We start from the raw sequence: 13,760 nt of genomic DNA, 5'->3' as shown, positions 1-13,760 counted from the left end.
ACACCGAGACACCATCCCACAGTGAAGCATGCATCATGCTGTGGGGATGTTTTTTTATCGTCAGGGACTGGGAAACAGGTCAGAATTGAAGGAATGATGAATGGCGCTAAATACAGGGAAATTCTTGAGGGAAACCTGTTTCAGGCTTCCAGAGATTTGAGACTGGGACGGAGGTTCACCTTCCAGCAGGACAATGCCCCTAAGCATACTGCTAAAGCAACACTCGAGTGGTTTAAAGGGAAACATTTAAATGTCTTAGAATGGCCTAGTCCAAGCCCAGACTTCAATCCAATTGAGAATCTGTGGTATGACTTAAAGATTGCTGTACACCAACGGAACCCATCCAACTCGAAGGCGCTGGAGCAGTTTTGCCTTGAAGAATGGGCAAAAAATCCCAGTGGATAGATGCGCCAAGCTTATAGAGACATACCCCAAGAGACTTGCAGCTGGAATTGCTGCAAAAGGTGGCTCTACAAAGTATTTACTTTTGGAGGGGGGGGGGGGGGGGGGTGTGAATAGTTATGCACGCTCAAGTTCAGTTTTTTTGTCTTATGTCTTTGTTTCACAATAAAACATATTTTGCAAGTGGTAGGCATGTTGTGTAAATCAAATGATACAACCCCCCCAAAATCCATTCTATTTCCAGGTTGTAAGGCAACAAAATACCAAGGGGGGTGAACACTTTCGCAAGCCACTGTACATTTTTTATTATAGATAGTGATGTTACCCTGTGTATTCCTGACCATTGTATCTCTGCATGATTGATGCATCGCTACATCCTGACTTAATTGGAGAAATCATGCTCTTCTGACAGTAACAGAGATTGGAATCACATGTAATGCACTAAACAGTATTTGATATTGATTTATATATACATTCATGTTGTATGTTGTATTCTCATTGATTGTTAGTCCGTGTCTACTATTTATATATGTTTTATTATTGCTGTTCTCATGATGTGCAAATCAAATTCCATTCATTCATTCATTTATTCAGACTACATAACAAAAGACTGCAACATGCAGCACAAAAGAAATCTGCATAGCCATGCTAACAGCCCCCTCCCCCTCCCCTGTAATGTGTGACAGTTTTTATCCCAAGCAATTTACAGCTTTACCAACTGAGCTACAGAAGACCAAGATGGACAGGAGCAGTAGAGATGGAGACAACCAACAGAGGTGGAATATAATGACTGCATACTAACCGATGCAGGAACTCCCGTCGATCAGGTAGGAGCCATTGTCATGGAAACCGTTCCTGCACTCACAGTGGTACCAGCCCGGCAGATTGACACAGCGGGAGTGAATGTGGCACTGGATCAGGACCTCCGCACACTCATCAATGTCTGGTGGAAACACAGTATATCTGATGGCATCAACATGATCTTTTCACAAAGATCATATGAATTACTTAATCTATATGTAATTATAGAACATTTGCACTTAAGGTAATCCCAACTGTCTCCTGATTGTTAGAATCAGTGGCGAGCTGTCAATCAGGGTAGGTGGAGCAGAGCCCCACATGTTTTGAACCCCATCTGTTTAGCTAACAACATTTGAATACATTTTTGGGGGGGCGGTTGCCTGTTTTGCATGTTATTGTGACATTTATACGTGTCACATATCAGTTTGCAAACAATGTAAAACATTTAAAAAATGTAGTTAATAAATCTGCATACAAACATCTTTTTTGCTTTCTTGAGTATGGCATCTCCAAAATGCACCATAGTTTAATGCTTTCTGTAGTCGTGGGGCAGCCAGCGGGAAATACGGAACGTAGGGGGTGGTAATGTTCTCTAGTTGCACCATGATTGGCTCAGTGTTCTGTCACTTATGGGGACACATCACAGCAAAATCTACAGGGAGAGCTCGGAAATTCAAGCCCCTAGGGTGCTACCATAGATTTACATTCAGTGGAGTGGTTGTGTGGTCCAAGTCTGTGTTTAAGGGTCTCTTTATCCTTTTAAGCTTGGAAATCATTCACTTGCAACACCATGGGACAGAAAAGTTTGAATACAGTACATTGGCCATGCTGTCAATTCAGCATGACTTCTGCAGCGTTCAAAACAACTGGAAACTTGAAACTGGGAATTCTCAGACTTCAGTGAGTTCAAGACAACTGGGAACTCAGGAAAAAAACGAGCTCCTACTGGAAAAACTCGGAATTCCAAGTTGGGAACTCGTGCCTCTTTCTAGAGCTCCGACCTGAAGATCACTGACATGATTTAACCTTGTTTTTTCCCCGAGTTCACAGTTGTCTTGAAAACACCATAAATCTATAGAATGCCAGACGTTGATGACACAATTTGCCCACAAGAAGGGCCACAGCGCCACCTTCCTGTTCAAGTGAGCACAGCACAACAAGGTAAGTCCAAAAATGTGTAATATGCCAGGGAGATATAATTACTTTCTTAGCTACAGTATGTATACCTGTGTGTATGTTGTGTAGTAAGCTGTTATTAGCCCATATGCCTCACCTTAATAATTTGGTCCGTTTCCTCCTCATAACGTAGTCTACTGTTCTGACTTGGTGGTGCGCATGTAGCCTATAGACTGTTTTGGAGAAATGTAATCTTTGAATATTGTAAGAGCTTTCATTGTCTGCTTATATGACTCCTTTATTTCTCCTACGGTTCTGACTTGGTGTACAGGGAGAATACTATAATAATGGCCCATTTTCTGAATTCTGTCGCTGTACATTTCAAAAGTGCAAAACAAATTGTTCTATCGACTACATCCTTCCTAGCTCGCTCATTAATGTCTTAATCAAAATTACGGATTGCCTTTTATCCACTCTTCGTTCCCTTATGCCATCATTTGAACATCTCAATTGTCAGTAGAAACCACATTTGTTTCAGCAAGTCAGCCATGTTTTTTTTTAAAAGCAGTAAATGAGACTGAATTAACTGTTTCACTGCCAGGCAAGGCTCCGATGATAGCCATTTGTAGCGGTTGTAAAGTAAGCTCTGCTTTTGGAACTTTATGTAGGCCCTAACAGTTTTGGGCACCGTTTGTCACCGTCATAGTGAAATTAATGTATTGTTTAGTGTTGTGTAGTGGCTTTGCTGGTGTCACGTGTGCTCCCTCTCCGGCCTCGAGGTCACCAGGCTGCTCGTTATGGCGCACACCTGTCACCATGGTTACGTGCACCTGCGAGTCATCAGACTCACCTGGACTCCATTTCCCTGATTACCTTCCCTATATATATATGTCACTCCCTTTGGTTCCTTCCCCAGGTGTTATTGTTTCTGTTTCGTGCCTGTGCCTTGTTTGTGTTTCTTGTTCTGTATTATGTTTCGCTTATTTATTTTTGTGAACCGCTACAGGCTTTCATGCCTCAGCCATATCACCAGGCTCCCCTTCCTCAGCCGGCTCGTCAGGTTACATGTCTTCGTCGGATCGCCAGGCTCCCCTGCATCCACCGGCTCGTCAGGCTCTCGTGCCTCAGCTGGATCGCCAGGCTCCCCTGCCTCAGCCGGTCTGTCAAGTTCCCGCGTCACAGCCGGCGACAGGTTCCCGCACATCAGCAGGGGTGACTGGTCCGATCCTGATCACCGGGATCGTCCCTTAGGTTGGCGTCCTGCGGTTGGAGCCGAACCCACCGGGGAGGGGGTACTGTCATGTATGCTCTCTCTCAGCGCTCTACGTCGCCATGCTACTGCATCTCTGCAGGATTGACAAGTTTCCCACGCCTCTGCAGAGGGGTTCGGTCCGCTTATGTTCCACGGGATCGTCATATGGTTGGAGTTCTGCAGCTGGAGCCGCGCGTTGGGGAGGGGGGTACTGTCACGTGTGCTCCCTCTCCGGCCTCTAGGTCACCAGGCTGCTCGTTATGGCGCACACCTGTCACCATCATTACGTGCACCTGCGCGTCAGACTCACCTGGACTCCATCATTTCCCTGATTACCTTCCCTATATATATGTCACTCCCTTTGGTTCCTTCCCCATGCATTATTGTTTCTGTTCCTGTCTGTGCATTGTTCGTATTATGTTTCGTTCATTAAATTATTCGCTCCCTGAACTTGCTTCCTGACTCTTAACACACCATTTTTTGTTTGTTTGTCCCACCAAGATTTACATGCTAAAAGGTTACAATACATGTGTACTACTGGATTATTAATGTATGTATATCATCAAATAATTGTCTAAAATAAAAATAAATGAATTTTAAAAGAATCTCATAGTTTCTGTAGGGAACCACACAGTGCTTATGCTAGCTAGACCCATCTCTGCTGTGAGTGTGTACAGGGTTGAGAATGACTGGCTCGAAACATGCATATCTCCTGTCCTTTAGCCTATCGGATTTCCTGTTATCTACCTATTGCCTGATCTCCTGGACTACGTTACGAGCCTTTTCCCTGCCTGTACTGTTGCCCTTTTGGACCACTTGTGTATGACCTTCTGCCTGCTCCTGGACCCAGCTACCTGCCTCCTCCTGTGGTCCTTTGCAATAAACACCTGCTGCGCCTGTCACGTCTGCTCCCGCTCTTCCCTTCCCCTGGCGCTTGAGGGGGCCAGATTACCTTGCATCACACGCTCCTGCCATCCATCACTCACACCTGCCCTCCCTCGTCACTCGCATCAGCGCTATTGGATTCACCTGGACTCGTCACATGTTCTTTTCCTCACCTATATTTGTCTGTTCCCTTGCTCTGTTCCCCGCTGCTGCATTGTAATGTTTTTGTCTTTTGAATTTGTTTCTGACGCTGTTCCTGTCTCGTCTCTGTCCGTTATAATTAAATGTTTTACTCCTCGTACCTGCTTCGTCTCTCCAGTGTCATTCCGTGTGACAGTGCCCTGCACTTGAAACCAGGTCTGTCTCCCCTCATGTTCATTACATTGCCAGGGATGTAGTGCTGCTGTAGTGTGGTGGAGCTCCCTCACTTTTTTCAATTTGAGAATACACGGAGCTGTTAAAAATATTTATGGAAAATGAATTCTGATAAATTCTAAATGTAATTACAACAAACATTCCATGAAAATGATAGAATGACAAACTTAATAAATATGTAGGCTATAGCCAAGGTAAATAGTGGGTTCTTCCTTGTCTTAGGTCTCTCTCTCTGGCAGTGGTGTGACGAGGCTTGTCGGTCAGAAGCTTGACCACTTTGAGCGGGCCAAATCTGACATAAGAAGAGCCACAGACAGAACTCTATCAGGGGTTGCTAAAACGGCTGTCCTCAAAACAGTTTGTTATGGACTTGGGGCTCATGTAGGCCTATGACACACTTGAACTCGCCCTACTAGTGCTAAGTTTACAGAAATGTACCGCCTGCTCTGGTCATGCTGATCAAAACCCTTTTTTGTGCTGCCTAACCAATGCTGTGCTGTGTGGGCCTACATTGGTAGTTCAGGAGGAGAGTCAAATTATTGTTTTGTTGTTAAGGCCTAGTCCAAAAAATGCAATATCTTTCCTGCAGACTAGCCTATGTTCTGAGAGCAGGAAGATGAGAAGGAAGATGGAAGATGAGAAGGAGTACCTGAGGTCAACTTTGATAGCTTGCTACTACTATTCTGAACAAAAATATAAACGCAACATGTAAAGTCTTGGTCCCATGTTTCATGAGCTGAAATAAAAGATCCCAGAAATGTTCCATATGCACAAAAAGCTTATATTATTTCTCTCAAATGTTGTGCACAAATGTGTTACCATCCCCTGTTAGTGAGAATTTCTCTTCAATTATCCCTCCACCTGACAGGTGTGGCATATCAAAAAGCTGATTAAACAGCATGATTATTACACAGGTGCACTTTGTTCTGGGGACAATACAAGGCCACTCTTAAATGTGCAGTTTTGTCACAGATGTCTCAAATTTTGAGGGAGCATGCAACTGGCATGCTGACTGCAGGACTGTCCACCAAAGCTGTAGCCAGAGAATTGGATGTTAATTTCTCTACCATAAGCTGTCTCCAATTTCATTTCAGAGAATTTGGCAGTACGTTCAACCAGCCTCACAACCGCAAACCACATGTAATCATGCCAGCCCAGGACCTCCACATCCGGCTTCATCACCTGCTGGATTGTCTGAAACTGAGCAGTATTTTTGTCTATAATAAAGACCCTTTGTGGTAAAAAAAAAACCAACTATGCCCTCCCTATGGGGTGGGCCTATGCCCTCCCAGGCCTACCCATGGTTGTGACCCTGCCCAGTCATGTGAAATCCATAGATTAGGTCCTAATGAATTTCTTTCAATTGACTGATTTACTTATACGAACAGTAACATTGACATTTTTGCATGTTGTGTTTATACAACCTTCTATAGCTGAGGGAGGGAAACATTACTTTATTTGGGAAGTAATCTAATTCTGTCACTATCAATTGACTAAGCTATTCACTTTCTGTAAAATAGATGTTTAAACCCAGACAGCTTTTAAGGAAACACTTACTCTCATTGGGTTAAGGAAGAAGAGTAGCCAGCAGTTAAAGCTTACATTTTTCTGTGTCGTTTGGTCTACCGTCTGTCATGTAAAGGTAGGCCTAACTTTTGAAAGTACCATGCTCAGATTCCTAATCATGTCTCAGATTAAATTATTTTCAAACAGGGACAGAAGCTAGGATATGCATATAATTGGTAGATTTGGATAGAAAACACTCTAAAGTTTCCAAAACTGTTAAAATAATGTCTGTGAGTATAACAGAACTGATATGGCAGGCGAAAACCTGAGAAAAATCCATCCAGGAAGTGGAATTATTTTAATGTGGCTGTTTTTAAACTCAATGTCTATAGATAATATAATGGGTTAGGAATCAGATTACAGTTCCTATGGAGTCCACTAGATGTCAGTCTTTAGACAGTTTCAGGCTTTTATTTCGAAAAACGACAAGTAAACAGCCATTTTGGTCAGAGGAACTTTGTTATTTTTGTTATTTTTCATTTCTATTGAAAAATTATTGATTATAAAAACAATAAACAACCTGAGTATTAATTACAAACATCGTTTGACATGTTTCGATAAACTTTACCGGTACTTTTATTATGTATTCATCTGCCTGCTGTGAACTCCTTGGAGCCATGGGATTTCTGAACAAAATTTAGTTTTTGGGACATAAAGAGGGACTTTATCAAACAAAACAAACATTTACTGTGTAACTGGGAGTCTAGTGAGTGCAACCATATGAAGATCAAAGGTTAGTGCTGCATTTTATCGCTATTTCAGACTTTCGTGACTCCTCTATCTGGCTGGAAAATAATTGTATACTTTTGTGAGCTGGGCAATTTCACCGGATGTTGGCCAGGTCTCTAAGAGCTTTGAACACCAGGATTGTACAATATTTGCCCATTATTCTTATTTAAACTCGTCAAACTCTATCAAGTCGGTTGTTGATCATTGCTAGACAGCCATTTAAGTCTTGCTATAGATTATCAAGACAATTTAAGTCAACACTGTTACTAGGCCAGTGGCTTTTGGAAAGCAGACTGAACCAGGTTTTCCTCTAGGAATTTGCCTGTGCTTAGCTCTATTCTGTTTATTTTCATCCTAAAAATAAATACATAGTCCCTGCCGATCACGAGCATATCCATAACATGATGCAGCCACAACCATGCTTGAAAATATGAAGAGTGGTGCTCAGTGATGTGTTGGATTGGGTCGGCTGGGTAGCCCCGTGGTTAGAGCGTTGGACTTGTAACCGGAAGGTTGCAAGTTCAAATCCCAGAGCTGACAAGGTACAAATCTGTCGTTCTGCCCCTGAACAGGCAGTTAACCCACTGTTCCTAGGCCGTCATTGAAAATAAGATAAATAAATACATTTGCCCTAAACATAATGCTTTGTATTCAGGACAAAGATTTAATTTCTTAGTCAATGTTTTTGCAATATTACTTTAGTGCCTTATTTCAAACATGATCCATGTTTTGGAATATTTTGATTCTGTAAAGACTACCTTCTTTTCACTTTTCCATTTAGGTTAGTATTGTGGAGTAACTACAATGTGATTGATCCATCATCAGTTTTCTCCTATCACATTCATTAAACTATAACTGTTTTAAAATCACCTTATTTTGAAATCCCTGAGCAGTTTACTTCCTCTCCGGCAACTGAGTTAGGAAGGACGCCTGTATCTTTGTATTGACTGGGTGTATTGATACACCATCCAAAGCGTAATTAGTAACTTCACCATGCTCATAGGGATATTCAGTGTCTGCTTTTTTATTTTTACCCAGTCCATGCAACATATGACTTGGTCAGCAAATTTTTATTCCTAATCGTATTTCGGAGTAAAATACTTCCTCTCAAGGCATTTCAACTTTTAATTTATGAATTAGTAAAAATTTCTAAAAACAAAATTCACATTTTCACATGCAAAATCTCAATTGAATACATTTCAAATTCAGGCTGTATCACAACGAAATTTGGAAAAAGTAGGGGATTATACCAGATAATATTGTCAAGTAAAACATAGGTCAAAGGCTCTGCAATAATTAGGGCAGAGAGTTGCAGTAAGAACGGATCAAGTGAAACAGCTCCTTCTTTTTCTTTTTTTTACATCAATATTTAGCAAAGCACTTGGGACATCAGACATTAAATGGCTGAAATGAAAAGTATGTACGAGTCTGCATCATTTTCTACAATCTGTTCTGGGGTAACCTAATCATAGGAACATATTTTCTGAAGCTTGTTGTTAGGTCTTGTAGAGATATTACAGGTGACAGCGCTGTTGACCAACTCACTATTTGCGAAGACTTTGTCCATGTACTGCGAGCTGTCTGTCATCGAGTCACATCCCCTGTCATGGACAGTCACAAGTGAACAGCAGCAAGCCGGTCACTGGTCTCAAAAGGGGAAACTGTTGAAGTCTCCGGTGAATTAATCGGCAGTGTTGATGAGTTTAAGTGTTCTGTGCTAGAGGAGCCTTTAGATCCAAGTTTGCCAGGAGGGCTACTTGTGTTGTATCAGGCAGAGCCTGTGAACTACAATGTTCTGATGAAGAATGAGACAGAGCATGATATTACACTCGCACCAAAAATAGTCATTGCAGATGTACGTGCAGTGGAATGGGTCAAAACTATCAATGGAAGAGAAACGGTACAAAATTGTCATGACGAATCCCCAGAGACAGTTATCTGTGTTGAACAGTCAACTTTTTCGTCTGACTTTCATTTAAAATATTTGCCAGCTGCACCTTAATTCTGCGAACGTTAAGAGACTGATCGAAAAGTCCCAGATGCTTTCGCCAAGCATGATTTTGATATAGGGCATATATCTGGAGTGAAACATAGGATCAAAGTGTCAACTGATGTGCCTTTCAAGCAGCGTACTCTGTGTGTCCCCAGACGATTTCTTTTGATCTGAAGCAGCACCTTTATGAGCTAATTGAAGCACACATAATTGAGGAATCTGATATCTCCTATGCTTCTCCCATTGTGCTTGTAAGGAAGAAGAATGATGCCTTAAGGATGGTTGTAGACTATTGAAAGTTGAATCACTTGACTGAGCGGGAATAGAGGAGACCTTCAGCTTCTTGCTGCTTCCAAATGGTTCCATGTGCTGGACTTGAAAAGCGGCTACTATCAGGTCGAGATGGAGGGCGATAAACCTTAAACAGCCTTTACCACTCTTTTTGGAAATTGGCAGTTCAAGATGATGCTGCAGGGATTGACCAATGCACCTGCTACTTTCCAACGGACGATGGAGAAGGTGATGGGCAGGGATAAACCCGGATGAAGCCATTGCTTTCCTTGATAACCTCATAATTTTTTCTTAGACGCTTGAGGAGCATGTCATTTCTGAGAGGGGAATCAAGCCTGATAAAAACAAAGTGTCTGCATTCAAGACCTGGCCTCTTCCAGAAGTAAGGGCATTCCTTGGTTTTTCTATATTACAGAAGGTTTGTGAGGCCACTGAATTGTCTTCTAGTCAGAAATCCCTCCGTGAAGAAGAAAGGGCAGCCCATGAAGAGCTCACCACTCTCAGGACAATGGGATGATTGTTGCCAGACAGCTTTGAGACAATCCTTGAGAGGCTGCACCTGTTCTTGCATTTGCAGATTGGAGGATTTGATATATGCGTAATACTGATGCCAGCACTTCAGCCCTTGGTGCAGCCCTGTATCAGATGCAATATGGACAGATGTGGGTAGTTGCATATGCCAGCCAATGTGAACAGAAATATCTGGTCCATAAGCTGGAGTTTCTTTCTCTCAAGTGGGCAATCACTGATAAGTTCCAGGACTACCTCAATGGCTGTGAATTTAGAGTGAGGAGAATAATGAGACTGAAGTCAAGAGTGAGGGAGTTGACTGATGCAGATACCATAGTGGATAAGGCTGTCCTGGATGCAACTTCACAGGTGCACATGGTGACAAATCAACAATCAAGCAAGAATACTCATACATTCAAACACACATGGATGAAGAAGATGTAGATGCCAATGACACTGCCATGGTGGAAGGTCTTGAATCAAGATAAAAGAGCCGTACCATTTGGATTTTGAAGAACCACAACAGTGGCCAGGTCAACCCCACTTGCCTGGGTTAATAGCAGCAGATTGGTATAAGCTTCAGCAGGAAGACCCACAACTCTCAGTGGTAATACGCTGATGAGAAGTGAGAAACAAATTATGCAAGAGCCAACGGTAGTCAAGATAATGCTCAGAGAATGGGATACGTTTGTTCTCAGAGAAGCAGTGCTATTTTGAAAGGTTGGAGAACCTTTCTTCCAAATGGTAATATCCATAAGTCACAGGCAATGTGCTATAGAGGGTATCCATGAAGAAAAGGGATACTGCCGTACTGAGACCTCTGGATCTAGCAAGGGCCTACTTTTACTGGCCTAGAATGGAGTTTGAAGTGGACAAGTGTAAAAAAGTCTGAGGTGCGTGTTGCGTAAGGGTAGGGATAGAGTGCAAAGAAATCTGCAAACCTAGTGAATATCAAAACATCTATACCCCTAAAACTAGTCTGTATAGATTCTCTCACTTGAACCTGACAATTCAGACACCAGAAACATCTTACTAATGTCAGATCATATTACAAAGTACTCTTTAGCTATCCCAACTATAGCCCGAACCGCCAGAGCACTTTGGGACAATTTGATTTTACATTATAGATTTCCTCAGAGGAGTCATAGACCAAGGCACCAATTTTGTTGATATCAGAATTATGTTCCATTGCTGGCGTCAAATCATGAACAACCCCTTACCACCCCTGGGGTAATCCTGTTGAGCGGTTCAAAAATACTTTATTGGACATTTTAGGCACACTGAGTGACAAGAGAAAAGATTGGAGGCATTATGTGAAACCTCTAGTGCATGCATACATGCACTTTCAGTGACACAACAGATGAGACTCCATTCTTTCACATGTTTGGGCGACAAGCTTGGTTACCCATTGACCTTTGTTTTGGCCTTGAGTCCAGCTGGCCACAATGGAACCACGCACCAGAACTACACTAAAAGGCTAAGAAGATGACTGAAGTACGCTTGCAAGTTGGCTGTGAAATCTGAAGAGAAGAGTCAGAGGGCCAACAAATGCAGATGGGACTCAAAAGCAGTGACAATTTTAGCATGTAAATCTTGGTGGGGCAAAAAAAAGAAGTTTGGATGTATGGCAGCAAAGCCACTACACAACACAACACTTAACGATACATGAATTGCACGACAACAGTGAGAAACGGTGTCCACAAACTGTTAGGGCCTACATAAAACTGTCCTAACAGCAGTCCCAACATCTTAGCACTGCTATACCTGGCAATCAGCGGAGCCTAGTCTGACAGCAAAACAGCTAATTCCGCCTCATTTACTGCTTATAAAAATAGCTGATATTTTTATTTATTTAACTAGACAAGTCAGTTAAGAACAAATTCTTATTTACAATGACGACCTTACCAAACCCAGAGGACGCTGGGTCGATTATGCGCCGCCCTATGGGACTCCAATCACAGCCGGATGTGATGCAGCCTGGATTTGAACCAGGGGCTGCTGTGATGCATCTTGCACTGAGATGCAGTGCCTTAGACCCTTGCACCAGTCAGGAAATGATATGGCTGATTTGCTTAATAACTTCTTAAGGTATAGGGGGTAGCATTTTCACTTTTGGATAAATAGCGTGCCCAATTTCAACTTCCTGCTACTCATGCCAAGAATATAAGATATGCATATTGTTAGTAGATTTGGATAGAAAACACTCTGAAGTTTCTACAACTGCTTGAATCATGTCTGTGAGTATAACAGAACTTATGTAGCAGGCAAAACCCCGAGGACTAACCATTAAAAATGTATTTTTTTAGGTCTCTGTCTGTTCAGTGAGTTTTCATTGGTAAACTGTATTTCTTAGGAACTTGTTGTCAGTACCTACCGCTTCCGCTGGATGTCACCAGTGTTTAGAATTTAGTTGAGGTTATTCCTTTGTGCAATGAAGAAGTACGGCTATCTAGGAACTGCGTAACACTGTTGAGAGTTGCGCAAGACTTGAAAAGTAGCTTGGTTTGTTGTCTTCCTGTATTGAACACAGATAGACCCGTCTTCAATTTGACCGATTATTAACGTTTAAAAATACCTAAAGTTGTATTACAAAAGTAGTTTGAAATGTTTTGGCAAAGTTTACAGGCAACTTTTGAAATATTTTGTAGTGGCATTGCGCAATTTGGAAGCTGTTTTTGTCTGGATTAAACGCGCCAAATAACATTTTGGATATATATGGACGGAATTAATTGAACAAAAGGACCAATTGTGATGTTTATGGGACATATTGGAGTGCCAACAAAAGAAGCTTGTCAAAGGTAAGGCATGTTTTATATTTTATTTCTGCATTTCGTGTAGCGCCTGCAGGGTTGAAATATGCTACCCTCTTTGTTTACTGTTGTGCTATCATCAGATAATAGCTTCTTATGCTTTCGCCAAAAAGTATTTAAAAATCTGACATGTTGGCTGGATTCACAATGAGTGTAGCTTTAATTGAGTATCATACATGTGTGATTTAATGAAAGTTTGATTTTTACATAATTTATTTGAATTTGCCGCGTATTTTGCATTTTCCCTGGCTTTTGGCCAAGTGGGACGCAAGCGTCCCCTATATCATAAGAAGTTAAACAAATATGGTTTCTAATTACAATTGAGATGTACAAACTCTGGCATAAGGGGACAACCAGTAATTTTGATTAAGACATTAATGAGCGAACTAGGACAGAGGTCAATAGTATTTGTTTAGCACTTTTGAAATGTACAGCGACAGAATTCAGACCATGGGCCGTTCATACAGTGTTCTCCCTGTACACCAAGTCAGAACCGAAGGATAAATAAAGAGGGCATATAAGCAGACAATGAAAGCTCTTACAATATTTGATTATAACATTTCTCTTAAATAGGTTACAGGCTACATGTGCAACATCAAGTCAGAACAGTTTGGATGAAATTATTAGGGTGAGGCACATGGGCTGCTAACATCTTATTACACAACATACACTTAGTATTACTTTCTTAGCTACAGTATACATATCTCCCTGGCATATTACATCATTTATGCAGCAACATACAATACATTTTTGAACTCAACTTGTTGTGCTGTGCTCACTTGAACAGGAAGGTGGCACTGCGGTCCTTTGTGGGTAAATTTTGTCATCATAGTCTGGCATTCGCTGGATTTATTGTGCTTTCAAAACAACTCGGAGAAAAACAAGACGACTGCCATGAACAGTCTGGCATACCACCACGAATTAAGTACCACGGTGTCCACTCATAGAAAAGGAGATGTAATGGTGTATTGCTTGAATGTCATGTGCCATTAACCTTGTCGCAAAGTTATTGCCTAGGTCAACCAAGATT

At 41.8% G+C, this 13,760-nt stretch overlaps 1 protein-coding gene across 1 annotated transcript in view; it reads right to left on the bottom strand.

Moving 5' to 3' along the window:
* The window catches only part of LOC110526153 (protein kinase C-binding protein NELL1), a 408,096-nt gene that overhangs the window by 35,714 nt on the left and 358,622 nt on the right, over nt 1-13,760 (bottom strand). Inside the window, exon 16 of the mRNA XM_021606800.3 lies at nt 1,205-1,345. Within this exon, the coding sequence (XP_021462475.3) occupies nt 1,205-1,345 (141 nt within the window). The remainder of the gene's footprint in view (nt 1-1,204; nt 1,346-13,760) is intronic.

Source organism: Oncorhynchus mykiss, chromosome 6, assembly GCF_057628025.1.
Source record: "Oncorhynchus mykiss isolate SJ-2025 chromosome 6, ASM5762802v1, whole genome shotgun sequence".
Classification (NCBI taxonomy): Eukaryota; Metazoa; Chordata; class Actinopteri; order Salmoniformes; family Salmonidae; genus Oncorhynchus; species Oncorhynchus mykiss.
This window is presented reverse-complemented; position numbering and strand designations above follow the sequence as displayed.